The sequence below is a fragment of the Oryza glaberrima genome, chromosome 2 (genome assembly GCF_000147395.1).
Source record: "Oryza glaberrima chromosome 2, OglaRS2, whole genome shotgun sequence".
In the NCBI taxonomy this organism is placed as follows: domain Eukaryota; kingdom Viridiplantae; phylum Streptophyta; class Magnoliopsida; order Poales; family Poaceae; genus Oryza; species Oryza glaberrima.
Window position 1 is genome coordinate 2936765 of NC_068327.1, and position 27915 is coordinate 2964679.

Consider the following 27915-nt stretch of genomic DNA (forward strand, 5'->3'; position numbering starts at 1 on the left):
TACTTTCCGACATGGATATGTTGTCAATTGGTTCCTCTGGCCCAGCTGAAAACAAACTATGCTTCCTCTCAAATGAATTAGATTCAGTTGAGGCCAAACAGAGGTCTTTACACAAACGATAGACTTGTGCTGATTGCAAAGCTGTTTCATAGCACCTCCTTTTCTAGTTTCAACACAGCCATAAATGCCTCTTGAGGAACATCAACCCTTCCTATTGCTTTCATTCTCTTCTTTCCCTCAGCCTGTTGGGAAATGTCAAATGGTCATATCATCTTATCTCTAATTGGCGATAGTGAATAAAGCTACTAGCTTTGGCTAAGCACCCCAAAAGAAAAAAAAAAACTTATTTGAATCTGAGATGGTTGTGGAGAAGGCTTACCTGTTTCTTCAGCAATTTCTTTTTCCTCGATATATCACCCCCTGAAAGTAAAAGAAAATAATGTCCAACATAAACTTATGGAAATTCACAATGTGAAAATGCAGCGATCCTTTTTTTTTTTTCCTATAGATACATATTTGAAACAACTAGTCATGAACAGAATAAGACAACAGAGATTATTCCAATGGATTTATAATGACAAGATTATTCCAAAGTGCAAGTCTTAGTGTTGTTTACCATAGCATTTTGACAAGACATCCTTCCTGATGGCTGATAGTGCTTCACTTGCAATGACCTTTGCACCTATACATGCCTGTCAAAGTCCTAGTTAGAATATCATTCCTAATTAAGAGATAATTAAGCAGTTTTGTCTCCTCATGAATAGATGGCTACTTCTGTTTTCCAACAAGTTATAAACCTTTTTTTTGGTGCAGAACAATGATTTGGTTGAAATAAGAATACAAGATCAAGGCAGCAGTGGTACCAGTGGCTTCTTTAATTTTGTTTTAGTTAAAAATGAAACATCAGTTCAACAACAAAAATGGATCCACTTTCTTTCTTAATATAAACATCTTATAGGGTAGACTTAATCACAAATTACAACCAGCAATATTTCCCTGCCTCAGTTTGCAGTGCAATTGTATAGACAAGAAATCAGGTAGAAGCAAAGCGATAAATCTCACTTGAATAGGTACTCTAAACATTTGCCGAGGTATAAGCTCTTTTAGCTTTTGAGTTAGCGCCCTCCCGACAGAGTATGCCTATGACAAAAAAATAGAAAATCAGATTGGCCTGAGCAATTATTGCATGATAACCAGTTAAATATAAGCCATTGCTTCTGAAAGTCAAGTTGGCGGGAGAAAATATTCAAAGATACAGTTAATCACACAAGAAGAATCACGGAATGAATTGTAAGCATGAATATATTGACTGCAGATTTCTTAACAGAGCATATGGATACATCGAAGTATAAAAGAAATAAATCAAGGGACTTAATCCTAAACTAAAGCAATACATCCTTAACAACAAATACAATGTATATGAAAATCCAATCATATTTCATGTTCCTACTATCTCTTGTGGTTTCATATAAGTTTGATGGCATTGGTGGTGTCTCTGAATATCACAGGTTGTCTCACGTAGTCACGGTATAGAGCTACATTTTTCAAGGATGTGATAGAGAATAGACCCAAGGCAAGACCGTAAGAGTAATAGCTTCCAAATTTCAAGCAAGTGTTTAACAGAAAGTGAGTTTGCATACACCCAACTTTTCTTATACACAAATATGTATGATCATGAATATAATAACACTGGCTAGTAAGCAACTTGAGTTTAGTACCTTATCTCTATGAACAATTGTTGACAGTGCCTCCACAGGATCACCATTGATCTGTATATCCAGCTTTACTAGGTTACTTTCCCTGTACCTGCAAATTAGGCAAATATAATATGTCAGTTGATTTTACAGAAGAAACTATTAAGCACTGGCAATCGGGTAAAACAAAAGGCAGGTAACTAGCTATGGGTTAAGTGGTAAAGTAATAAATTTTAGTAGTCACCGAGTGTTACTCATATGCATCCCAGGTGCCAGGACATTCTAAGATCAAAAGAACTTAGTATCTTATTAATATCACCCATCTTAGACACAAGTTAATGTTGTTTGGAAAGCAACCACCTCTATTCATGCTTCTTCAAATATTTAAAATGATCGTTAAAATGAGATATGCCTTTTTACATAACCAACTGTTACATCATGACATTATGACCATTACAGTGTCCTGGACTCGATGACTAGAGAGATATTAAATTAAGAGAACAAGGGTGCAAGTACCCGATAAGTGAATATTCCATGCTAGCATATCCTTTACTTCGAGATTTCAGTTGATCGAAAAAATCACCAACCATCTGCAAAAATGGGTACAAATAAGTATCTACAGAGAATCCACCAGTACTATGCAGCAAGTCAAGTATATGCTCTGGAAGATATGCACTTCTTGATGTTTAAGAATATACACCAGCATGAACCAAAGAGTTGAGATTACACAAAATTGAGAACAAAAGAACAGCATTAGAGACATCAATAAATGAAATATGCTTACCCTAAAGGCCTGTTTGCATTATGATGAAGGTATTAGTGACTGGTGCAAATTTTATACTCCCTCTGTCCCAGTTTATAGCGCATGCAAATATTTTTGCTAAGACCAAGGTGCGAGCGTGGAGAGAAGTTTGTTACTGTTGCAACCCTAATTAAGTGCATTAATTTTATCGCTTCGTTTGGACGTGGAAGAAACTTGAGGGCCCAGGCCATCTGCATGCGTCTGCACGCTCTATGCGCAGGCTACGCTGAAACTACATCATGCATCATTAACAGGGCTAATCTCAGGAGAAATGGAACCGGTTTAAAGTTGCGCCTTATGTTGTGGGACACCAGTGAAAATATTGTGCGCCCTCTAAACTGGGACGGAGGGAGTAATCTGTACAATGTAGAAACCCTTCAAACGTCTAAACAATCATGTCCTCTCTATCTGAAACTCCTGTTTGCATAATGCTTTATGTATGTTGGAGGAGTTAAGGTATGTTTTCCCCTTTTATTTGCTAGATGAAAATAGTTACAATGAGGTGCAACATGCATGGTAATGATTTTATATAGAAAAAGGAATTACCTCTGCTAGCGGTAGCTCATAAACAACTGATGCCCTATTTTCTGTGATGAAGTTCATTTCCTTGAATTCACCTCTTCTCTCTTGACCCAGTTCCATTATTGGGCCAATATACTCTTTTGGTGTAAGCATGTCAATCTAAATAAAAAAAAATGCAGAGATCAAAGAAGAGAATCAGATACATGCAGAATTTCAACACTCCCAATCTTAAAGATGACTGTAATGGACGGTGAAAGCCTGTATACAGAAGAAACAACCTTGACATATGGCTCTTCGATGGATCTCCGTTTACCAGGTTCTGGAAGCAAGGATGGATTCGAACATTCAACCTATATTACAGCAATAAGTAAGCATGTCAGTACATTAACATTCCAATGCCCAATAAACAACACTGACATGTCCACTAGTCAAACTGAACAAGTAATTGCTTGATTAACTCTATTGTAAGGAAGTCTAGTCTAGCAAAGTCAAGCAAGTTGGTGCAAACATATGCACCCTGCAATGATTTAATTACTACATATATGCAAGTAACAATTGTTAATGGCTTCCTTAACTCACTTTCTCTAATGAAGTGCTCAACAACTATTTCCTTGAAGTGGGAGAAATGGTAAGATGAAATTATGACACATTGTTCAGTGTTAATCTGGTTGACATGCTCAACACAACTGTAGATGATTCTTCAAAAAAAGAATACATTGATAAAGGACATATAGCATAGTTAAACCTTGCAGGCCCTAGCAATTACTAATCCTAACAGCAGGAGATAGAGAAGTTCTTCAGGGTCATAAAGAACTTACAGTTTCGCCATCGGCTAGGTTGACATGGTAAACTACACTGGGTGCAGTAATTATTAAGTTCAAGTTATACTCTCTCTCTAGCCTTTCCTGAACAAAGAGAACATTATGTTGTCGAAATTTCAAGTCACCATAGCTGTAATATGAGATGGACTAGTGAGAGTGAAGTAGATTATAAGAACCTGCACAATCTCCATATGAAGAAGACCGAGAAATCCACATCTGAAGCCAAAACCCATGGCACTTGAAGATTCTGGTTCAAACTGCATTGAAAACCTTGTTACTGCCTTTAGAAAAGCAAAGATGAGAAATGCAATGCACAAAGCTAATTAGTCACCAATCAACATTGGCAATTTGGCATCTGCCATACCCCCTAGCTTTGTGAAATGACTTGACAGATTTGCTTGCATTTCCCTCTACATATGATCCAAACATTCACTCGCCTAACTCTAAATGAGAAGAAATGCATCAACTTTTTTTTCTAACTGAACTAATGTATTCATTCTTTCCACAATCAACTTTTACTGCATATTTCAATTTTATAAAAATGAGATAAAAAATATAGAGTTTCTTCATCAAAATCATATTGCCTTTATTTTGCCTGCATTCAATATGGAGTATCATGTTCCTCTATGAAGTTTCTACAGATGCATTGTGATGCAGGGACAAAGGTAAGTAAGAAGATGCTTCAACTTCATATACTGGAAATGCAAACAAACCAAAACAGCTTGAAATATGCATTTGTGCTAATCTGGTGATCTTGTCTCAAGATATATAAGGCAGGAATCCCACCTTTAAAGCAGCATCATTTAGTTGAAGCTTTTCCAATGCTTCACGTAACTCCTCAAACCTAACAGACAACCATATTTAATATGTGATCCATGTGCAGAAAAAATAATGGAAAAAATTTCAAGGGAAAGTATAGTACTGATCCGCATCTATAGGAAACAAGCCACAAAAAACCATTGGGGTAGCTTGGGAATATCCTGGTAAAGCACATTCTGCTCTTTTTGAAGAATGAGTAATTGTATCACCAACCCTGGCATCTGCAACTGATCTTATGGACGCAGAAAGATAACCGACCTGAAAAGGAATGGTCAATGATCAAACCACAAAGAATTCTTTTTTGCAAATATTGCATTACTAACAACATTAGCTTAATGGTGTATCAATAGCATATTCAGGAAGCCAGATCAAAATCTGGCATATACATAGTAGGTACCGATGTTTATATACTGAGGAAAATGGGGATCTACTTCACAAAAAAAATAAAGTGGAATGAAGATATAGTCAAACATAAGATTTATGGTTGATGTAAGATATGGTAACACAAAAGTTACCTCGCCAGCGTAAAGTTCACTAACTTGCATCTGATTGGGAGATAATACTCCAATTTCATCTGCAACATATTCCTGTTTATTTAAAAAAAAAAACTCAGCATGGTGTCTCTACATAGATAAGGATGATGAAGATGATGGGTGTAGCATTTGATTTTTAGAAGAGTTAATTATAAAAGAGTAAATGATATTATACAGAGAAAAACCTAATAGAAGTGTAGGGGGAAAAAATAATGCTCCTGTGCAGTGGTGTATAACAACAGAAATCAGATGGAATGTTGCAAAAGTTGTACGTTTACAGTTTAATAGAGCTATTTTTTCCCAAAAACTATTTTATCATAGCAAAACACTCTAGTTTGCTTCAGAGATTTCAGGCTTTATTTAGTTACCTTTCCGCTAGCCATAAAACATATTTTGTCCCCTTTCTTTATACTGCCGTCAACAACTCGAAAATATACAATTACACCTCTGTATGGATCATAATAACTGAAACCCATAGACAAACAAGAATAAGGATTCAGGTATATGCACAAAAAAAAAATTGAAGACCATTGTAGTATCATTGTCTGCATTTTGTAATTTTAGCACCTGAAACATCCATTGAGGACTGAGGAGATTCTAAATAGTCTAAGTTCTTAAAAGATACCTGTCAAATATAAGAGCCCTGAGAGGACTTTTTGCAGTATTCTGTGGTGGGGGTATCTTAGTCACAATGGCATCTAGTATCTCAGTTATGCCTATGCCCTCCTATAAACAAACAAAAACAAAGATGTTAATATATGTTTATAAAGTGGGGAATAGAACTTTCTGTGCATAACGCATGTGTAAGTAACTCTGAAGGCTGAACAGAGATAAAGTAGCAAAAAAACAACCTTTGCTGAGCAACGAATTGCATTACTGCAGTCCATTCCAATTATCTGAGGATAATAGAAAAAAGACAAGCATGATTTTAGCAATAAGAACCAATGTGGCATAACATTGAATGGAAAATTCAGGAACTGTTGTCAGCACAATCCAGTATAAGAAAGGTTTAATACTTTCAGAATACCTCTTCAATCTCCTGCGCAACACGATCAGGTTCGGCACCAGGAAGATCTATTTTGTTTAGTACCTAAACTAGAACAAGTCATCTGTCAAATAGAAAGAATTGAAAATCTGTAGCAGAATGTCACGTAACAGTTAAAGATTTACATGTTTTCATCTATAGCAAAATGAAACATGAAACAGATGCTCCACTATGTTGCAGCTTACAAGCTAGTTTGCAGTATTGTCCAGTTGAAAAGGGCAATATTCACCTCAAGCAGTATACATTAGTTATCATCCTTACTCAGTTTACATCCAGTTAAAAATAAGGCAAACATGCAACGTTCACATAAAAGTTAACTCGAACATGAAAACCTTAGGCAAAACCAAATATGTACGAATTTGTTAGCAGTGAAAAGAAAATATTTGTAAAAGTTAGAAGGTAAGGAACCTGTTAGTGTGCCTATAACGTAACAATTCAAACTCACCGGTATGATTTCAAGGTCATTTTCCAGTGCAAGATACACATTCGCTAATGTCTGGGCTTCAACACCCTGCATCATCATTACATATCTCTCAACATGTCAGAAAGATTAACTCGAATATGGTGAAAACATTTAGGTAGCTTCTATAGGCAAATGTTTTCAAATACATAGCTATTGAAACTTACAGGAGGGTAATATATATTGCACCTGAGAAGCATCAACGACCAGAAGTGCACCCTCGCAAGCAGCAAGAGAACGGGAAACCTAGTAAGCAGTCAGACATTTAACATGATGTTTCAATCAAACTCCAAATATTGAGAACATGCTGATAATAACAGAGTATCATCCAAGACACTCTGAAAGGCCTTAGAAGAAATTTCAATAAGGTGAGACCTTAATGCAATATGTTGGTCTTACTTTAAAAAATATCTTTGTTGTTTTGGCAACAGCATATTATGTAAGAGATCAAAATGGAAGTAGTAATGCTATACCTCATATGAGAAATCAACATGGCCTGGTGTATCAATCAAATTCAGGCAGTAGGGCTCATCGTTCATGATGTAGCGCATCCGAGCTGCCTAAAAGAACAAATGATTATATCGACGGTACAAAATCAATAAGATATGGAACACCTAATATCAAGAGCATGCTAGGAAACTTCAGTCCAGATGAAAATTAAATTACAATAACGATGTAAGCTGACAAGTTGTGACAACATCCAGTGAAAAAACTGTTAGTTGACTTGGTGCGAAAGCGCTGCCCTCTTCTTGACTAGTGTTGATGCTCATTCTTAGTTCTAATACTAGTAAACCTCGGAGCAACTGGCCAAAATTTAAGGAAACAGGAAAAATATCGTATGGTAGCTAATTTCAAGTCATTTCTCTCTAGTATCTACATTTATATCAAGTAATTACTTCTTTACCCAATGTAAGAGAAGGAACAATGAGTTCACATAATTCGGCCAAATATATTTTTTCCACCAACCTGCAATTTGATGGTGATCCCTCTCTCCCTTTCCAGGTCCATGTTATCCAGGAATTGCTGTTTCATCTCCCTTTTCTGCACCGTCCCCGTGAGCTCAAGCAGTTTATCCGCCAGCGTCGATTTCCCATGGTCGATATGCGCAATAATGCTGAAGTTCCTGATGTTCGAAACGGGAACCTAGTAGAGCAGAACACCGACGAATCGAGATCAATCACAACAGCAACGCACTTGAAACGAATATCGGAATCGCAAACTCTACCCTGAATTTCGTGTTCGTCACTCGAGCAAGCCCAAAGGCGCGCCTAGACCTAAGTGATACTAACAAGCGAGGCGCGCGATGGGGCGACTACCTTCTGGAGGCGGTCCTGGCCGGCGTCGGTGGTGGACGCCGGCGAGGAGGCGGGGGCGGCGGGGCAGACGACGCGGCCGCGGGGGGCGGCGGAGAGGGCGCGCGGGCGGGGCGGGGCGGAGGGGAGAGGAGCGGCAGGCCTACGGCGCCCCGGCGCGTGCGGCGACGTCCGCGGCGCCGGCACGGCGAGGCGGGAGGCGGTGGCGGTGGCCATGGGAGGAGGAGGAGCGCGCGAGCTTCTCCGCCGCAAGGTTGCCGCGCCCGCGCTATCCACACACGAGAACGAGACGAGACGAGTCGCATGGACTCGTGGGTTTGTGTAGCCGTTGCGTTGCGGGCCTTGCGGCTCTCTCCTTGATGGGCTGGGCTGATTTTGGGAGAAAGCCCATAAAGTAAATGGGCCGCACGTAATTCGCAAGGAAATAAGTCCATGTCAGGTCTCTTAATTATTATGAGTCGAATTTGACTCACGTCCTCAACAACAAAACAAGTGTCCCTCAATTATCAATGTGCCACGTCAAAAAGACTAAACCATCGGGGGGACTCGATTTGCACTGATTTTGATGATTAAGGGATGCTTTGTACTTGGTTTTTGGATTGAGGGGGTACAAATAAAAGGGTTAATTTGATCCATATAATTGCAAATGTGCCTATTCAGATAAATACTATTACAGTTCGTATATACGTAGCCGTGCCATTCAAATTTTATAAAATTAAAACCATGCCATTACCATCACGTTTTTCATATTCTTCCTAAAGTGCGCATGGGATCTATCTATCAGATGACTCAATTCATCTTCTTCCTTTCACCCTCCCTTATCTTCTTCCATTTAACCTTTAGATGAGCACATTATCGAGCTCTGTTCCTTTATTGAAATGGAAAGTTGTGTGCCTTTTGTTGGCTTCTTGTGATTTAGCAGAGGAATATCAAGTATCCAACCGTCCCAACTAATACTTCTACCGTCTCAGAAATAATCAGTCTAGAAATGGATGCAACATTATGTCAGGATCCCGGGTAGGCCGCACACGGGCTGGTCAGCCCATCGCCATGAGGCCCAAGCAAACGGAAGGGAGCAGCATACAAGCAGCAGCGTCGGCAACACCAGGGGGCATCAAAAGATCATTTGGACTTGGCGGAGGTGAAGCTCCCGGTGGCGGCGACGACTTGGGCGGCCGGTGGGCACCCTCGTCGATCTCTCTCCCTACCTCTCCTCCGATCTCCAGCCTTCCCCCCTCGGTTCTAGAAGTTTCTAGCACTTGTATTCCATAGCTTCTTCTTCTCTTGTCCCCAAAACAGTTGTTGCTTCTATGGTGGATGCTTGTTGTTGAGTTGAAAGTAGTGGGTTCCTAACAATCTGGTATCAGAGCTGTCGATTCGTGGGATTTCTAGCATGGAGTTGATGGAGAGTACTGCAGCAACGCCCCATGAAAGTGGTTGTTGGATTTGGGCAAGGGTGGTGCTCATGACACCAACGCCCACAACCTGTTCGATGGAATGCCTAGCCAATCTGAGATGCCCAAGGAAGATCAGAGGACATCTAAGCCTGTCCCCATCAATTCTACCATGAACAAAGAGGAGAAATGGCTGGACAAATCTCTAGATCGGATATTGGAGAAGTTTGAACAAATGGAGGCCAAGCGCATGCAAGAGGAGAAGATCAATCGGATATTTCAAAAGTTGGAAGATATAGAGGTTCGTAGGAGCAAGGCTTCCGAGGAAATAATTGCAGCCATCAGGGCAACCACTGCTGTTCTCAAGGCTACATCACCTACAGCACCCATGGCACCACTACATCACCTACAGCACCCATGGCACCACTACATCACCTACAGCACCCATGGCACCACCTACTCCAGTGCCTACCAAGTGTTTGACAGAATACCCCAACAACAGCTTCACTTGGGCAACAGCGAGTTCAAGTCACATTGGTGAGGATACTGCTCCAACAGCTACCTGGGAGCTAGGAGACAACAAGGACAAGGGCCACGCCCCCTGCATCGTCACCAAGGACTCACCCGAGGTCACGCCCACCATGTGTTCGACGAAATGCTCCGGTCCTACCATCGAGCCCGATCTCACTGTGGCTGTAGTGGTTACGTCCGCCACCACTGCCGCGGCCTCTATGGAGTTGGTAGCCGCTGGGAACGCAATTGGTGCCACTGACATCAACAATCTTGACCACCCCAAGGTGACGCATGCTAAGTGTTCGATATTTGGCTCCGGCGTCAAATGGGGCACTGAACAAGTTGTGCTTGCGTTCCCGCTTATGGCTAGCCCTATGGAGTTCATGACATCATTGGTAGAACCATCTCCACCCACAGGGCTGAAGCTTGGTGATGCCATCTGCGTGGGAGATTAGGTGCCTATGAAGTGTTCGATGAAATGTACTGAGAGTGACAATAAGCCACTGATGGAACACCCCAAGAGAAACCCATGGCCACCTGCCTGGTCAGGATGGAAGAAGTCATATATGACCTGGACTACAATCAATCATCATGGGATGAGATTCTATTTCGTCCCACCCTGGCCTCCACCAAGTCTAGTAAGTTCTTTGGCATGGGTGCATTTTTGTATTGGAGCTCTTATACTTCAAAGGGTGGTTTTTATCAAATGAAATGGTTGAGTTGGAGCCCTGGCCTCCACCACATGAAGCAAGTTTCAGAATTTTGCCTTTCCAAACTAGTAGTAGGAAATGTTGCAATTATGTCACTGCTTTGAGTATAATTGCATGGGATGAGAAGAGGACAAGGAGTAGTAGAATTATTAACAGTAGTTTTGAGGAAGGGATACAGGAATGTTGGAATCCATATCTAGCCTTGCCAATCCCCAGCTATTTCAGGACCAGATTGCAATGGATGCCACCTTGGCTGCCATTAGTTGGTTTGCTGGAAGCTAGAGTAGGGAAGGGTTGCACTACTGATTTTGCTGCAAGTATAATTCCTTGGAATGAGCAAAAGAAAATGATGACTATTGAAACTTCCACTTGCTTTGAGCAGAAAATGCACCAGTTTTGGGCTTTGATTTTCTAGGTCAGTTTAACATCACTTGCTAGCAAGGAAAGCAATCTAGTTATTTCTGATCCTGAATCATTATCTGTTTGGTTATCATCTGTTGATCTCTGGGGATGTTGCTCAACTACTACCCAACTATAGTGGAGAAATGGAATATGAGAATAATTTGCATGGTGATATCAGAATCTGAATCATATTTGGAATCAAATTACATTGGTTTGAATGTTGAAAGAGATTTGCTATATGTGATTGCTGAAGAAAAAGGTTGCAAAAGGATGAAAGGAATGGAAGCAGACACTAATTCAATTCATGATGAGAAGTATACTTTTGGGTTAGTTCCTACAATGGTGTTGATCAAGCGAGGTTGTCACTGTTTGCAGCATATCAAATTGTTGAGAATCAATGTTGGCAAGCAATTCGTAACAGTGCCATTGTCATGCATCACCCAGGAGTACTTTACATGGAGTAAGCAGTTATTCAAGCTAAAGCTACTTGCTCTGTTCTTCTTTAATGATGGTTCATTGTCTAACACCAAATATTTGGAGCAACCATGGGATCCGGGAGGTGTATTCCATCGGCTTGGGGACAAGCCGAATTTCAAGAAGAAGGGATTGTTAGGATCCCGGGTGGGCCGCACATGGGCTGGTCAGTCCATCGCCATGAGGCCCAAGCAAATGGAAGGGAGCAGCATACAAGCGGCAGCATCGGCAACACCAGGGGGCATCGAAAGATCATTTGGACTTGGCGGAGCTGAAGCTCCCGGCAGCGGCGGGGACTTGGGCGGCCGGTGGGCACCCTCGTCGATCTCTCTCCCCTACCTCTCCTCCGATCTCCAGCCTTCCCCCCTCGGTTCTAGAAGTTTCCAGCACTTGTATTTCATAGCTTCTTCTTCTCTTATCCCCAAAACAGTTGTTGCTTCTATGGTGGATGCTTATTGTTGAGTTGGAAGTAGTGGGTTCCTAACACATTACCTTGCTAGATTCATTGTACTAGGTAGTGTCCCATCCACTTTTAGGTTGATTTTTTCTGGAACGGAGCGAGTATCCCTGAAGAGCAATGCAGCACAAGTCATCTCTCGGATTGCCTTTAGTGTATTCTTTGGAGTAGGAATGTTGTATTTCGGCCATTTAATAATTGTGTATCTTTGTGTGAGATGATAATGCATATATGTGCGCGCGCGCGCGTATAGTTCAGCGGAGTAGCTGATCTGACTCAAGCTTATTAGTGCAAGCATATAAATTTATAGATCAAGCTTAATAAGTGCATAGAGTGCATTAATACACATCGTGAAAAATGTAGATCCTTAGTTAAATGCCATCTCCATCCTGATTAAATTTTGAATGGATCGCAGTTTAGACGGTATTTTATTACCAAACTTCACTTTGTATCACTTATAGCCATTTGGGGTTGATAGTTTTAATGTTATTTTATCCATTTACATCTAGCTTTTCATCATTCAGTTAAGGTGTGGCCTATGCTCCGGGAAGTCCGTTGGAATGCAAGAGTCAAGAAGATTCACCGCAAAATTAAGTTGTGCGGAGAGAAAATGGTTGGATAAAAGTTGGTCCAATGTGAAATGTTATTAACACAAGTATTTATTAAATGTAAAATGTTATTAACACAAGTTGGTAGGAGTATCATTTAAAAGTTGGTCCAATGCGAAAGTTTATGAGCACAAGTTTTTACCGATGTTTCTTGTAAATCACCTTTTATATAGCCTTTTCACTTTAGACTAGGTAACTGATAATTTTTGTAATTTGGACCATCCAATTCTTTCATATGCCCACATATTCTTATTGCCAAATGTTGACCAAACGATTTAGTTGGATGGGGACTAATAGAATAGTTTGGTGGTCCGAAGCAACAATGATAAAAATATATATATCATAAATGAGAAAAGTCAGGTTAAAAAGCTAGTACAAAGGTACAAATTTCGGTAACAAAAGCATCATATATTCACCAGGCGACTAAAAATTTCATAAATGTCAACTGGCTTTTAATAGTTAAGATTGCTTTACGATTCGTGCAGACCTTATAACCTAACCCTACCCTTCCGCCTTCTCTCCTCGCTCCCTTCTGCCACCGACAATCCTTCCAAGTTTGAGGGCCCCAATCGCCCTATCTCTGCCACTACGATCCTCACCTGGAATCTAACCCGGTGCGTCGCCACTATCTTGTGCACAAATCGACGATAGATAGATTCGACTAGTTCCTCCTGAAAACAAACTATTATCGAAGCTGGATAATAAAAGATAACCCAAACATTAATTCAGTTTTCAATACATAACCAATTTACCCAATCAGTAACGGTTTGAGACATTTAGTACACGAATCGGGCATATCAGATAGATTCAATTTCTAGTTATTCCTGTCAACAGACGAATTGCGAAGCTGGAAAATAAAAGATAACCCAAACAATAATTCAAATTTTAATATCCAACCAATTTACCCCAACCAGTTGGTACCATCCGAGATTTTTGGCATGTGTTTGGTTTGGGAACAAGGTGAGATGAGTTGGATTCATCCTTATTTTTGGAATGCTCATCTACCCGTTTAGCATGAGGGATATGAGATGGCTCACATATCAGTGATTAAAAAAAAGCGGATTGAATTGGTCCTCCAATTTTTGATATATCAGTCCAACCCAGATATTAAGGGAGTATTTCCTTTTAGGGATAATCCCACTTCACGTCTTCACCTATTCCCCAACCAAGCACAATGAAAAATGATTTCGACTCAACCCGACCTATTAAAGGGGTGTTTAGATCCATGGGTGTAAAGTTTTGACGTGTTACATCGGATATACGGATACATATTTGAGGCATTAAACGTAGACTAATAACAAAACAAAAACAAATTACAGATCCCGCCTATAAACTGTGAGACGAATTTATTAAGCCTAATTAATCTATCATTAGCAAATGTTGACTGTAGCACCACATTATTAAAAAATGGAGCAATTAGGGTTAAAAGATTCATCTCGTAATTTACACGTAATCTATGTAATTAGTTAATTTTTTATTTATATTTAATACTCCATACATGTCTCTAAACATTTGATGTTACGGGGTGAAAAATTTTGTATGTGTATCTAAACAGGCCCCAACAAGCAGTCCTTATCATCAGCAGCCTAGCAGCAAGAACATCCCCGTGGGTCCCACATGCAGTGACACATGCTGCCATCGAACCCTTGCACCATTTCCTCCTATAAAGCCACCCACCACATCCCATGTCCCCGCAAAGCGAACACTGCCTTCGCCGGCGAACGTCCAATCATCCAAGCCACCCTCGCCGCCGCCGCCGCCCTCGTTTTCCGGCCATGGCGGTGACAAAGCTCAACCCATCAGCGGCGCCGTTCCACTGCTCCCGCCGCCACCTGTTCTTCGCGCCGCCGCCTCCTCCTCCTCCTCCCATGCCGGCGTACCAGTACCACGCCACGGGCGCGTGCGCCGCGGCGGCGCCGCCACCTTTCCCCTTCTTCGCCACCTACTCCTGCGCCTCGCTCCCGTTCCACGGTCACCTCTACCCACCGTGCGGGTACCAGGCGCAGATGGGGCCTGCGCCGCCGGGCGCGGCGTTCGCCAAGGGCGTCCTCGCCGCGGCGCCGCCGCCGCCGCACGGCCGCCCTCCGCACAAGCTCATGGTGTGCAAGGGCGCCCCCACGGTCACCGACGTGAAGCTGCGCGCGCAGGCGCGGGCGGCGGCGCGTGTGGGCGTTGCCGCCGCCGTGCGGGGGTGGCGACCGCCGCCGGCCACCGCGGGGCCTCCCCGGATGCTGGTGGCCGCCGCGCCATGCGGGATGCTGCACCCGGCCGCCGTGGCGAGGCGGCGGGGCATGAGCAAGGTGTACAAGCCCCGGAAGCCGCAGCGCGCCGGGAGGGAGCGGTCGCCGTCGCCGTCGCCGGTGTTCACGACGAGGCCGATGTCGCCGACGCCGCCAATGCAGAAGCTGAAGCCGGCGCACACCACCGTCATGGTGCGCAACATCCCCAACAAGCTGACGTAAGTGAAACCGCCATGCCCTCGCCACGCCACGCCACGCCATGGCACCATGCCATGCATGCACCACGTGCACGCCGCCGCCATCTCTAGCGCACCTCCATTAATGTCTCGTTTTGTGGCGCGCGCGCGCGCGCGTGCAGGCGCTCGGACATGGTGCGGCTGCTCGACGACCACTGCGCCCGCGAGAACAGGCGGCGCGGCCGCGGCGGCGAGCCGCGCGCGGAGTACGATCTCGTCTACGTCCGGATGGATTTCGGGTGAGCAAACGAAATCTCTCTCGTAGCTTCTTTCAAAATGAAAATGTCTCAAAAATATTCCATTACTCCGTTCTTGCAAAAAAAAAAAGAAAACTGCGATCTTTCGTGCAAAAAAGAAGAAACTAGTGCGGTAGTTTTTGAAAGAACAGGAGTAGAGGAAAGAAGTTTCTTTTGTCTCCATTGTACATTTTGTAATAGTACAAAAAAAATATCATGGTCAGAACCAGTTGTCCTTCTTCAACAGTGAAAAAGCAAAAGAAGCAACAAGACAAAACCCCAAAAAAGAAAGAAAAGCTGGTGACACAGCACCAAATTAAATCTCAGCAAAAAAACCAGCTAATAAATCCATTTCCACAACTAGCAAATGTACATTGTACTACTACTCCTATACTACACTCAATTCGTTTTACTAATTCTGAGCTGTCATTAGACACATGATCTAAAGCTGGTTGCGTTTGGGCTTTTTGTGTTGGCGTTTGTTGCAGGATGTGCAACAAGGAGAGGAGCAGCAACATGGGCTACGCGTTCGTCAACTTCACGACGGCGGAGGCGGCCCGCGGGCTGCAGCGCGAGCTCCACGGCTGCCGCTGGAAGCGCTCCGCCTTCGACTCCGGCAAGATCATCGACATCCGCGCCGCGCGTATCCAGGTACGCAATCTCAATCCGACGCGACGCGACGAGACACCCAGATGCAATCATTCGTATCGCGACCACACAAGATCGTACTACTGAAAATATACTGATATGATGTGATATGGTGTTCGATCGTTTGTTGCTGATGAGTTGTGCTTTTGGTTTTGGTTTTGCATTTGCAGGGGAAGGACGCGCTGGTGAGGCACTTTGGGCGGACGACATACTACGAGTGCGACACCGACGAGTACCTCCCGGCCGTGTTCTCGCCGCCGCGTGACGGGTCCACCGCCGGCGCCGGCGCGCCGTCGCCGCCGGCGGTCAAGACCGTCGGCATCCGTGTGCCCCCTCGGCCGATCACGCTGCTCACCCACCGCGGCAACGTCAACTGATCGATCGAAGAAACGATCGTGCTCGTGTCGATCGATCAAGTTCGTGTGCCTACCGTCTCGATCTGAGTCAAACCAAGCAATGCAACAGCAGGTAGCTAGGTCAGGTGACTAGTGACAGTAGTAGTAGCTTCGTTTTATCGTTTAGCTCGTTCGTTCGTTTTTCTCTGCTTGTCTCGTGCCGGTTTAGTGGTAGAGTGGCACGGTCAAATCCGAAGTCTAGGCATGCCTTCCCTTTCCCATTCGGTGCAATGCAATGCACCGGCAGCAGCGAGGACGGGAAGGCTGGGAGACTTTGGACAATAGCGTAGTACTACCATGTACTGTGTGCTCTTCTTTGCTCTCTCTCTCTCTCTCTGTGTGGTCTGTACTACACTCTGTAGCATGTGTAACGTGGTGGTAGCAATGTAGCATGTCTCGATTCATGTTTCTTTGTCTGATGATGAGAGAGTGAGTTGCTTGGGTTTGTTGCTGCAGCTTCATCTCTGCCTCTTTTTTCTTTTCTCTGCGCATCTGTGTTGCAATGCAATGGGCAGTTTGGCACGTAGTGGTACTGCATGTGTTTTGCCCCCACATCTGGTGCTTCCAGGGCTGGCTTTGCCGGGCTTTTCCCTGCCTGCTGGTCCTGTGTGGTGCAACTAGAAGCAGCCCAGCTTGTGATACACAGCTTGGTCGACGTGTACAACGTGCCAGGAAAGCAGAAGAATCTCTGCCTTGCCTGCACCTGTTGGCTTCTACTACTACTACAATTCGGGGCCGCCATTAAAGGGGTGCGCAAGAACTGCACGGTCAAACAGTTTCCTCTTCCATGAAACCAAAGCCCCCTCTCGAGAAAAAACTTGGTCACTCTCACAGTCTCACTCACTCGGCATGCATGCGTTTTGCAGTTGCAGCTCGATTCATCTGCTTCTGCACATCGATCTCGATCTCGTGTAGCAGCAGCATCGGCATGTTTGTCCGCTTGCTTGCTATCCGAGTCGCCCGTTTCTCTCGATCGCCGTTTCCTCCTCCCCCCATCTCCATATCGCACAGAGTCACACGGATCGTAGTATAGGTCACAAGCGAGCAGAGATGCATATGACTCTCTCTTCTTCTTCTTTTTCTCTTCCTTTCTCTCGCTGTTTGTGTTGCACCAACAAGTGAAAAGCAGCGGCTGCATGCGATTTTTCCAGGACGGGGTTTGCAGGAGGAGGCAGGGAGGGAGGCAGCCTTTGTGGCCGCAGAGTTTCCCGAATGCGGTTGATCCCGGGGACGCTTTGCCGACCCCGTCCTTTGGCCGGGTTGGTGAAAATGTCCCTCCCTCCTGCTACGCCGTAGCCAGCGGCAAAAGGCTAGTAGTAGTACGCCGCAGCGCGGTGTGGCTGTGGCGCGGCGTGCATGGAGAAGGGGGGCGTGATTTTGCCCGGTTTTGACGCGGAAATGGCGTGATTTTTGCCCGGTTTTGACGCGGGCGCTCGTGCACGTAACACCATGCAGAGCCGCGGCAGGGGTTGGGGTTGGGTTTCAGTTCAACGTTGCAATGATCGCTCGCTAGCCTATGCTACCGTGGTAGTACTAGGAGTACGAGTTGTTCGTTCGTTGCTGATCCAGCGATCCTTCTCGCGTCAGAGAGGCGAGGCTGTAGAGTACTAGAGCCATGATGATCCGTCCGATTTGAGTCGTGACATGACTGCATGTACGTAGCGTGACTGTGCGATTTTGTGATTGTTGTTGTTGTGTGTGACATTTTGATTTTGAGCCGTGGCAGTGACTGAGACTGACCTTGAGAGAGCGGAACGAAGCCAAGAAAGCCATATCTGTTGTCCTTTTTGCCTTTCTGCTACTGTCTCACTCTCCGGACGGATTGTACCGCCGCACCACTCCGGACGGACTGTACCACCATCTTATGGTTCTGGGCTTGGATTTTCGTTTACTCGCTCTTTAATTTCTTAAAGATAAGTTCTGTGAAAAAAATTCTACATATATTTTGTTCTTCTACTTCCTCTATCCCATATATCAAGTTAATTTAGTATAGAATGCGATATATTGGATAGATGACCGTCTAGATTCATATTTTCATAGTATTACGATGTCTCACATTTCATACAGATTAACTTATTTTGGACCTGTTCGGTAGGCCTAAATATGACTGCAATACAGCCAGCCGCAACAGTGTTGCACATATAATCTCAATGGCTATGGTAGTAGCTACAGTTGCAGGAGTATTGCAGCCGAACAGGCGAAGGAAGTACATAATAAAGTAACTATTCAAATTTATAGCAGTACCCTTAAATAGCTATCGCGAAAAGTTAGATTGTCCATTAATTCATCAATTTCACCTATTTTGGGCCTAAGTAGGAGTATTGGCGATCATTTGGAAATGTTGGCATTTTGTGACGGAGTGAACATTTTCCAACCTTCCGATTGGGGCAGTTCTACCACTACCTTTTCAACTTTAGTAATTTTACCCTTATTTTTCTAATTGAGCATGCATTTGACAATTAGAGTTGGAAACAGAGATAAGAATTCAAATACCCCAAACATGATCGAATTCTTCTCCTCTTGCGAGCAAAATATTACCATGCGAAGAAAAAAATTATACACGACACTGGGTCAACATATTGTTGGTTAGGCCGAAACTGTCCATAATCCAGTTTCAATGCTAATGGTTCATGTTACACATTGGGCCGCAATTCGATCCCGTGGGAGTGGATACCGGCCCAATTCAAAGCCCATATGGTTCACCAAACTATTAGGGTCACATTACATGCTTACAACTCATGTCTCTTCTGCTGCTCTGCACGCCATTCTTCGCGGATCTGTCGCGCATTTCTCCCTTGATCCCCTTCTACTAGTGCTAATCCATTGAGATGAGAGGACAATTGGGGAGGTGAAATGAATTCAAAGCCGAATAAATGAGTTTACAAGATCGATATCATTATCTCCAGGATCATCCATGCCAATCTACGATCGCCGAGAGAAATCCGCTGCCGAGGACAGGGCTGAGACTGACGAATTGTCGTGCATCACACAAAGAGGTTTGAAGTGATGGTTTGTTCAATCTGATGTCTCAGTATTTGAAGGGTATTAATCTGATCTCTATCAACAAAATGTTCAGCCAAATCTGTTCTGTTTGCAGTTTTTATTTGTTAGTATTATTCATTCCTCTGTTCTTTTTTGTTGGATTATTAACTACTCTTCAATTTTTCTTGTCAACGTAATCTGAATCCCCAACCCAAACTGTAATTTTTTCCCCGTTTGCATTAACACCTCAAGTCCTCAACACTTGTATCATGACTATTGTAATGCATTTCGATATAATTACATCCACCAAGCAAACAAAATTCTTCTCTCTCATTTTCTTTCTAATCCCAGTATTCCGATAACGGTTACGTTACAAATTTTGAACCAAAATTTCTTATCTTCTCTACCATTTTCTATCTATTGGTACAACTGAAAGCAGCAGCAGCAGCAGCAGCATCCCCCTTTTGGATACAGAGATGCACGAGAGAGGCGGCGGAAATACCGAATTTTACTCACGGTTTACATGATAAAGTTATTCACATTATCACATAAGAGGAGTATCAAATCCTGAGTGGTGAAAAAGAGATAGAAGAAAACGAAAACAAAAAGAAAAAAAGAAGAAATAATTATCCGTGTCTATGGAGGAGATGGTAGAGAGCTTCTTCGCAGTAGCAGCAATGGCGATGGTTGGATTGGAGCACAGCAATCCAGTACCAGTTCGTCGGTTCTTGCTGCTTGCTGGTTGGTCGTGGTCGTCGTCGTCGTAGGCTAGAGTTCGCCGGAGATTGCTGGAGACGGCTGGTCGTGTGCAGGCTAGAGGTGGAGCAGCGTGTCGCAGCGCCAATCCATCTCGTCGGCTTCGGCGGCGGCGGCGGCGGATGGGGACGAGGCCGGCAGGTTCAGATCGAACGGCAGCGGCGAGCAGCGCGGGGCGGCGGCCTCGTCGCCGGCGCCCGAGGCGCCGTCCTCGCAGAGCACGGAGGAAGAGGAGCCGCAGTAGCTGCGGCAGTCCTCGTCGGCGGCGGGGTTGCTGCCGCCGTTGCGCGGCGGCGGCAGCCCGAGAGCTCCGGCGGAGGCGGCCGCGGCGGCGACCGTGACGCCCCACGACTCGACCGTGCTGCTGTGGCTAGACGTCGCCGCCGCCGCCGCGGGAGGGAGATGCTGCGGCGGCTGATGCTGCGGCGGCGGAGGCGGAGGCGCGGAGGAGGAGGTGGAGGGGGGGAAGTTGGTGCGCGCGGCGGCGCCGCGGAGCGACCTCGCGGCGGCGTCGTAGGCGCGGGCGGCGGCCTCTGCGGAGTCGAACGTGCCGAGCCAGATCGGGGTCTTCTTCGCCGGGTCCCGGATCTCGGCCGCGTACCTCCCCGACGGCCGCCTCCTCACCCCACGGTACCTCACCTCCCCTTCCCCCACCCCCACCCCCGCCATCGCCGCCGCCGGCGGCGGCCTCGCCCTCCTCATCGCGATCTCCTCCGACGAGGCGAGTAGCCCTCCTCTCTCTCTGACTCTTCCTCTTCCTCTCTTTTGGCTCGTCTCGTCTCGTCTCCTCCTCCTTCGCCTCGAGCACCTCGACTACGCGTGCGTGCCCGCGCTGTTTGGTCGGCACGCCCACCCCGTCCCGGTGTCACTGATGGGGTGGGGCCCACCACGACCCGGGCGTCGGTTTGTTTTATGGCGCGTCCCCCGACCGCGTCCGGGGCGTCCACGTCGCGGGGCCGGGTCGCGTCGCGGCGTGTTTCCTCCTCCGCCTCTTGGGGTTGGGGTTGGGGGGGTGGTAAATTGTGGGGGCGTGTGAGCGAGGGGGAGGGGCAGGTGTGGTGGTGGAGGTGGGTGCGGATCTTTATCGTGGCATATGGTCCGGAGGAGAGGTGGAAGGGTGGAGGAGGTGGTCGTCGCGCTGCGTACCACTAGCGAGGCATATTCGCTGCCCCCTGCCGGGCTCGCTCGGCCGTGCACCTGCTGCCTGCTGCCTGCTGCTGCTGGCTGCCGTGCAGGTTGTGGAGAGGATCAGATCAGCTGGGATCTTCGAGTTCAGACTTTCAGGCCTGGGGGCTTAGGGCCGTTTTGGATTGGATTGAACCCAAAATGTGTCTAACCAAAATTTTGGTAACTTAAATAATAAATATACGTTTAGATTTAAGTTAAATAATTAATAGTGGCCATGCTTAATTTAGCCATATTTTAAAATCTGGTATCAAACCAAACATAGGCTCTGTCCTAACCAAAAATTGGTAGTGTGTCTAGTGTTAAAAATTGCCTACTACTAGATTTTAACACTAACCAATGAATTGGTATGGTAGAAAACCAAATAGGCTCTTCCTTTTTTGAGTTTTTAAATCTAGATTTAAATCTAAGAGCTTAATTTTAAATTTAATGTGGAAGCTTTTTCATGGCGTTTGATTACCTAGTATTGCCTTCTCAACAACTATGATTAGTTTATCTATGGCCAGGGTTTCCCAAATCGTCGGTAACCGCGTGGTTACCGGCGTTACTGCGGAGGTACGGTAATAGAAATAACGCGGTAACCTCTTTAAATTCAAATAAATTTAAAAAATAATTTGAATTTTTGATAAATTTTGTGCAGTTTCATACGGGTTTTCACTGTAACCGTGCTTACCACCGGGGCGCGGTAACCCCTGGCCCCGACGGTTTGGGAAACCTTGTCTATGGCTCATAAGTTGTGAAAAAATATATTGTTATAAAATTTACGAGTAAAACTTTTATATCGGTCTAAAATACAATGTTGAAAATAAATTAAGATGAGAAAATTTCAAAAACAAATCGGTCTTAAATAAGTTTTAAATTTTGGTTATGGCTAATAAAACAACAAATGGGCGATGAGAGGCTAGTTTTCTTTCGTTCACTCGTTTGTTTCTTTGTTACTTGGATCCTGTGTCTTCGCCTTGTAATCCAAAATAAACACGTCACAACGTTGTGTCCAATAGCGTCTCTGAATTTGGAGACATTCACAGAGCATTTGCAAAAGATGGGCAGGTAAAGTAGAAAACCGTCCATGTCTCGCCTTGACAACATATTCCTTCACCATCAGGTGTCACTCACATACAGTGTCACGACTCACGACCGAGCGGGGTCATCTTTATCTTACAACTGACGAGAGGTCAGCGGGCTCACTCGTAAGGGTTCCTGAAGTTCTTGAGGAGCTCCGGGATGTCGTACGCGAGCATGTCGTCCACGGCCTGCACCAGCTTGGGCTTCATCTTCTCGAACTTGTCGATGTTGTACCCACCCAACACCTCCTTGAAGTGCTCAACGTCAGGGAAGTCTCCGGCTGGAAGATGGTACTCCCTTTGGACCTGTTCCAGCAGTTTGAATTCAGATGCAAGCAGGTGAAGATTATGGAAAAAAAAATAATGCAGTTATAAGATCCATTTTATCACTGCGGTTGGAAATGAGCTTCTTGTGATGAATATAGATCGAACTATCCTGGCAATTAAGTTGTTTGTAAGTACTACTAGTACCTTTGCAAACTCATCACCCAGGTTGTCTATGAGTCGCTGTTGAGCCTTAGCTTTCCCCATCATTGCAGGCATCTCCTTCTTTAGATGGCCAATTATGTAAGCATGAATCTTAGCAGCTCTAGCACGTTTAACAAACTCGCTGACCTGCAAGTACAAATGGCGACATTCATTGAAAATTCAGCAGTTGAAAAGAAAAAAAAATCAGATAAGTGGGAGAGAACATCATACCCGACGATCACAGGCCTTCTTGGGTATGTCTTTCAGATCACAGAGGAGATCATCTTGCTCTTTCTCAAATAAGTCCTTTCCAATTGGTCCAACAGCTGATTCATTCACTGGTTTGTCATTGAATGACCTGCAAACATTAGTTTCAGAGTGAATTTCAGTTTTCAACAACCTCCATCTAACTCTGAGAGATTTATATAGTATTTTGCTCATATAATTAAACAGTCAGTTACTAGCGATGCTTTTAGACTTCTAAAAATATTCTAAGTACAAGTTTTATGATTGATACAGGAATTATACAACATCCAGTCAGTCAGTCAGTCAGTCACCAGAATCAAGATTACGACAGCACTATAAACAGAAGCAAAAGATGGGGTGTTAAATAATTGAAGATGTAAGAATTTACCCGATATAAACACGCGCGACCTCAGGGGTATTGAGTACTTTCCCAAGAGACCACATCAGTGCACCATACACTCTCATAAGCTGCAGCATGAATAAGGGGATTATGTGATTCTGATGCACAACATAGCACATTTTAAAACAGAATATGGTGTAACACTTCCCGTATTGATTGCAAGGAAAACCTCTACCTGCTGAGTGTCAACTTGGTCTGCCTTATTCAGCACTACACGTATTTTGTCATCATGGCCACGTAAAGATGCAATCACACGTTTGAACTCATCACTGATATCAAGCTTATGAGGATCAAACAGAAGAAGAATAAGGTCACACTTAGCAGCAAACCATGAAGTTATGCCGGTGAAATCATAGCTACGCTGCGTCCGCTGCTTTTCACCAGACAGGACACCGGGGGTGTCCACAAAGGTGATATGATCGAGCAGCTTCATGGAAGAAAAAAAAATGGCTTGTATCAGTTTGTGTAATGAATGTCTTTCTGTATGTGTTAATATCACCAATTGAAACTTACCGGATGTGGCATCTGAGAGCACTCGAACTTTGACAGAAAAGCACCGCCAAATGTCGTAAGACCAGTGAATGGCATATCAGCTTGAACAGCAATAGTATTGCCAGGAATAGTCCTTTCATCAGATCCAGACTAGTACAAATAAAGAAGAAAAATGAGAGACTAATGGGATCATTATGTAGCAGCCTAAACAAAACTGTAAAATCACCAACAGATTTCAGAAGCCATATTGTTGCTAACAACTTAAAAAGAATCAATAAATGTTCTACAGGTGTGCATTGAATGAAACTTTGATGAAAACCTGTAGTTCCATGATGTAAAATGGATAACAATAGTTGTGTTTTTATCCAATGTGTGCTGCTGAAGGCAATTCATCCAATAAATAATCTTAACAGCTGTAGAAAACACGATATGGTATATGACTAGTCCACATGTGAACCATTCAACTTAGAAGAAAGGGAGTATAATGTATTCCACCCTTGCATCTTACAACCGACCAACCTGATATTGTCAACTGATAAACTTTTTAATCTATTGACAATGAATGATGAAGCAGCTCTAACTTGGTTTTTTTCTTTTGCTGAAATACGACCAAAAATGGTACTTTGAAAGCACAAAATATATTGAAAACAAGAGTATACAAGAAAACAAAATCAATCATATGCAATTTTCCTGCATTATAAAAGATCCCCCATAGTTCATATGCTCAAGTAATAGCTAACTCGATATCACTGATGCATGTTATATTAAATACTCATGTTAACATTTACCATGACAACAACAAATCGGTCAGTAGTGGGCTCTGGTCCAACATGAGCTCCTGCAGTTGAAAGGGAAAAATTAAAGTTATACTCTGATTATATTAGAAGAGACTAACGTTAAATTGTGCAGTGTGGCTAAGAGTGGAACTGAAATATTATGTATTACTACACTATTAGTTCAATCACAGAACCTGGATAACTTGTTTGCAGCAGATGCTTAATGAAAGTTGTTTTCCCTGTAGAATATTGACCCAAGAGCATAACCATTGGTTTTGCATCAAAATCACTGCTTGTCTGGAAAATGGTACAATTAATGTAATGATATGTGAGAAATAGAGCAATAATCCAATTAGCATGAAAGTATTCGATATATTTTCAATAAATGTGAACCATCCATACCAATAACGGGGAAGCAAAATCGTTGAACCGGTATGCAACCTCCAGAGGCTTCAGTTTTTCTACGTATAGTCTTTTTAAGCCATCAATTACAGAAGTAACAGCAGTCAGGGGGACCTGCATCTGCGGACAGAATGAAGGTACAAAATCATTAAATTGTTAAGCTGCAGACCGCAGTACTAAGAACATTTCGATGACTCAACAACAAACTATAAGAGCAAGAAAATGATATTAGCCCTGAAGATAAACATGATAAAAGTGCACGAAAATCCTGAAACACCACCACGTAAGTCTAGTACCTTCTTTGCTGATTTTGAACTGAACCAGCTATTAGCAGAATGCACTTGAACCTGAGGGGCGCCTGCACGACAGAAAGAAGTTAGCATCACAGCCTACTCATCACTGACATCATTCACCAGGTGGTACCCTTGGGAGCACATTTCTTACCATTTTCTTCTGGGTGTACTCTCTTTACCCCAGCCTTTGATCTCTGAAAATGCCATTGCAACATCACAGTGAGATTTTGAAATGCGTCAGAATGACACCAAAGCCATAGATTGTAAACTTACCGCAAGTAGTTCGTCAAGACCTTCCATCACAGGTGGATCCAAACTACTCAGGTCTGCAAGAATCACCATAAATTCAGGGGACATCCACACAAACACTGAAATACAGATCGCAGCATCGCAAGAGAAACAACCTTCGCGCTTCAGACTGTCCTGAGTGATCTCCTCCCCCGCTTGCGCCAGTGACACGAGCTGCATTTGCGAATCGCAACAGAACAACACAATCAGAAACATCCTCTCGAATCAGCAGCAGTCACAGAACGACGAACTGTAACGGATAAAGGAAGAGGCGAAGTGGAAGCAAAACCTGCATCGCGGCGACGAACTCGCCGAAGCCGAGGAACCCCTGCCGCTTGGTGTCCGCGATCGCCCAGACCTTGGATCAACACAGATTTATCAAAAAAAAAAAATCCAAAAGAAACCACCCGACTCAAACAAATCCAAAACCAACTCGCGGCGGCGGCGCACCTGCTTGAGGTCGGCGCGGGACAGGCCGGACATGGCGAAGAACTTGGTAGCATCAGCACCCGTGACACGCCCATCTCCATCTACACCACCCACCACCGGCGAACCAAACCATCAGCGAGCGATTCTGGGGCTCTCGAAGTCACACACACAGAGAGATCGAGCGCGCGCCGAGGCGGCATACCTGGGTCGGCGACGGCGAACCAGCCGGCGTAGATATTGTGGTGCTCCTTGGAGCAGGCCGATCGCGCGAGCTCCATGCCTCGTCGCGGCGGCGGCGGCGGCGGCGAGGAGGAGGAGGAGCAGCAGAGGCGGAGGCGGAGGCGGAACGGAAACCTGACGAGGTGGGGGTGATGCGGGGTGGAAGAAGTGGAAGGGCGAGGCATTTTTGAAAAAATTCGGTGGGGCCCACCTCGCCACGCTCGCACGCTCCCCTGCGATTTCTTTTCGGTTTTTTAATTGGAGCGGAGACAAAACGGAAAATTTTGAACGAGAGAAATTGGATTTGAATCCAACAAAGGCGTGTTGATTTTTGTTTGGGCTGTTTATTCCCCGAATGGGCTGAATTTGTTGGATTGGTTTTGTAAGTCATCGATTCGTGGAATAAGTTCACTTTAGGTCCCTCTATTTGTCACCCAGTCTGATTTTCGTCTCTTGACCGCAAAACCGGGTACAACCCGTCCCTCAACTTATGAAAACCGGGCAAACGAGGTCCCTCGGTGGTTTTGAGGGTGGTTTTGGCTGACGTGGCGCCTACGTGGCTTGTTTGACTAGTTCTCCGTCCCACGTGGCATTGACGTGGCGCTTACGTGGCATTATATCTTGAAAATTTAATAAAAAAAACATGGGACCACCTGTCAGCGGCACAAAATTTTTTTTTAAAATAGCGGGCCCACGTGGGCCGACAAGTCAGATAATAAATATGGTGGGCCCACATAGGCCCCACATGTCATCCTCAGCCCCCCTCTCTTCTTCCTCCTCTCTCCCCATCTCCCTCTCTTCAACTCTCTCTCTCTCCCCTCTCCTCTCGCGGCGGAGAGGCAGCGGCGCTCGGCGCGCGGCGGCCGACGGGAGAGGAAGGGGCGGCGGGAGGTGGCCCTGACTGCCGCAGCCGTTGAGCCCACAGGGCGTCACGCTCTGTCGGCGAGTGCGCAGAGAAGCGTCGACCCGGCGGCGGGGGAGGGGCCGCGGCATCGTCGTTGGGTGCGTCGTCGTCCGCAGTAGCGCCGCCGAGGCAAGCGGAGCTGCTGGTGCGGTGGCTACTGTAGCCGGCCGACTTCCTCCGCCGATGAAGCGTCGACATCCGCCAGGCTCCGCGGCCACAGGGTGTTCCCATCACCGGGGAGATGGGCCCCTCGCCAGCGCTCGCCTCTCCACCTGCCGACCCTGAGCTCCTCCGCCTACACCGCTGCCGGTCGCTGGATCTCCTCCATCCTCTGCTCCAAGCCGTTGCCGGGTGGCCGGATCCCCTCCGAGCCTGGCCGATGGGGCCTCGCCTCCTGCTATTCGTCGGGGCACCGAGGACGACGCTCGTCACCGGCCTTTGCTCCGCTCCACAACTGGTCGCCACCGTCGACCTGCGCCCGGCCAGGCGCGGTCCACTCCTGCGTCGGCACGGCAGGAGCGGGAGCGGCAACAGGGGAACCGCCTTACCCCGAGCGGCCACGGCGGGTCAGGGAGGTGGGCAGTGCCGCCGGTCGCCGGGCTGCGGCGGCGGCTGGGGTCGTGTCGTCGCCTCGTCGGTTAGTGCCGGCGGGCGCGGGCTACGAGGATGCTGTGGAACAGGGCGGTGGA

At 45.3% G+C, this 27915-nt stretch overlaps 4 protein-coding genes across 4 annotated transcripts; 1 reads left to right on the forward strand and 3 right to left on the reverse strand.

Annotated features, from left to right (window-relative positions):
- Positions 1 to 31: 31 nt before the first annotated feature.
- Positions 32 to 8283, reverse strand: LOC127763477 (translation factor GUF1 homolog, chloroplastic). The gene is made up of 22 exons (XM_052288189.1): positions 8013 to 8283; positions 7663 to 7839; positions 7170 to 7256; positions 6886 to 6942; positions 6682 to 6747; positions 6219 to 6281; positions 6043 to 6087; positions 5817 to 5917; positions 5560 to 5656; positions 5174 to 5245; positions 4762 to 4916; positions 4626 to 4683; positions 4016 to 4096; positions 3837 to 3923; positions 3297 to 3368; positions 3043 to 3177; positions 2211 to 2284; positions 1719 to 1806; positions 1063 to 1140; positions 617 to 692; positions 380 to 420; positions 32 to 242 (listed from the first exon to the last, which is right to left on the reverse strand). The coding sequence occupies exons 1-22, from the start codon at positions 8223 to 8225 to the stop codon at positions 147 to 149; spliced, it is 2019 nt and encodes a 672-aa protein (XP_052144149.1). The 5' UTR covers positions 8226 to 8283; the 3' UTR covers positions 32 to 146.
- A 5969-nt stretch (positions 8284 to 14252) lies between these two features.
- Positions 14253 to 16750, forward strand: LOC127764546 (protein MEI2-like 7). The gene is made up of 4 exons (XM_052289439.1): positions 14253 to 15025; positions 15166 to 15282; positions 15768 to 15930; positions 16098 to 16750. Exons 1-4 carry the CDS (start codon positions 14253 to 14255, stop codon positions 16302 to 16304), a joined length of 1260 nt encoding a protein of 419 aa, XP_052145399.1. The 3' UTR covers positions 16305 to 16750.
- Positions 16751 to 19573: 2823 nt separating this feature from the next.
- On the reverse strand, positions 19574 to 21096 carry LOC127761567 (ethylene-responsive transcription factor 3-like). The gene has a single exon (XM_052285879.1). The coding sequence runs from the start codon at positions 20760 to 20762 to the stop codon at positions 20118 to 20120; it is 645 nt and encodes a 214-aa protein (XP_052141839.1). The 5' UTR covers positions 20763 to 21096; the 3' UTR covers positions 19574 to 20117.
- Positions 21097 to 22296: 1200 nt separating this feature from the next.
- Positions 22297 to 26507, reverse strand: LOC127761192 (EH domain-containing protein 1-like). Its single transcript, XM_052285439.1, has 16 exons — positions 26306 to 26507; positions 26125 to 26204; positions 25964 to 26032; positions 25791 to 25848; positions 25660 to 25712; positions 25538 to 25580; positions 25390 to 25451; positions 25094 to 25213; positions 24886 to 24988; positions 24704 to 24753; positions 23937 to 24065; positions 23599 to 23850; positions 23412 to 23491; positions 23009 to 23135; positions 22781 to 22924; positions 22297 to 22615 (listed from the first exon to the last, which is right to left on the reverse strand). Exons 1-16 carry the CDS (start codon positions 26505 to 26507, stop codon positions 22430 to 22432), a joined length of 1758 nt encoding a protein of 585 aa, XP_052141399.1. The 3' UTR covers positions 22297 to 22429.
- Positions 26508 to 27915: the final 1408 nt, after the last annotated feature.

What these genes read in the sequence shown, in the direction of transcription:
- LOC127763477 (XM_052288189.1), bottom strand. Translation starts at nt 8,225, where the DNA reads ATGGCCACCGCCACCGCCTCCCGCCTCGCCGTGCCGGCGCCGCGGACG. An exon ending in CAATTCGTTGCTCAGCAAAG is followed by an intron (nt 5,918 to 6,042) that starts GTTGTTTTTTTG and finishes GTTTGTTTATAG; the next exon opens with GAGGGCATAGGCATAACTGA. An exon ending in GTGAACTTTACGCTGGCGAG is followed by an intron (nt 4,917 to 5,173) that starts GTAACTTTTGTG and finishes ATTCCTTTTCAG; the next exon opens with GTCGGTTATCTTTCTGCGTC.
- LOC127764546 (XM_052289439.1), top strand. Translation starts at nt 14,253, where the DNA reads ATGTCCCCGCAAAGCGAACACTGCCTTCGCCGGCGAACGTCCAATCAT. An exon ending in TACGTCCGGATGGATTTCGG is followed by an intron (nt 15,283 to 15,767) that starts GTGAGCAAACGA and finishes CGTTTGTTGCAG; the next exon opens with GATGTGCAACAAGGAGAGGA. An exon ending in TCCGCGCCGCGCGTATCCAG is followed by an intron (nt 15,931 to 16,097) that starts GTACGCAATCTC and finishes TTGCATTTGCAG; the next exon opens with GGGAAGGACGCGCTGGTGAG.
- LOC127761567 (XM_052285879.1), bottom strand. Translation starts at nt 20,762, where the DNA reads ATGAGGAGGGCGAGGCCGCCGCCGGCGGCGGCGATGGCGGGGGTGGGG.
- LOC127761192 (XM_052285439.1), bottom strand. Translation starts at nt 26,507, where the DNA reads ATGCCTCGCCCTTCCACTTCTTCCACCCCGCATCACCCCCACCTCGTC. An exon ending in ACCAAGTTGACACTCAGCAG is followed by an intron (nt 23,492 to 23,598) that starts GTAGAGGTTTTC and finishes TTCATGCTGCAG; the next exon opens with CTTATGAGAGTGTATGGTGC. An exon ending in AGAAGGCCTGTGATCGTCGG is followed by an intron (nt 22,925 to 23,008) that starts GTATGATGTTCT and finishes TTGTACTTGCAG; the next exon opens with GTCAGCGAGTTTGTTAAACG.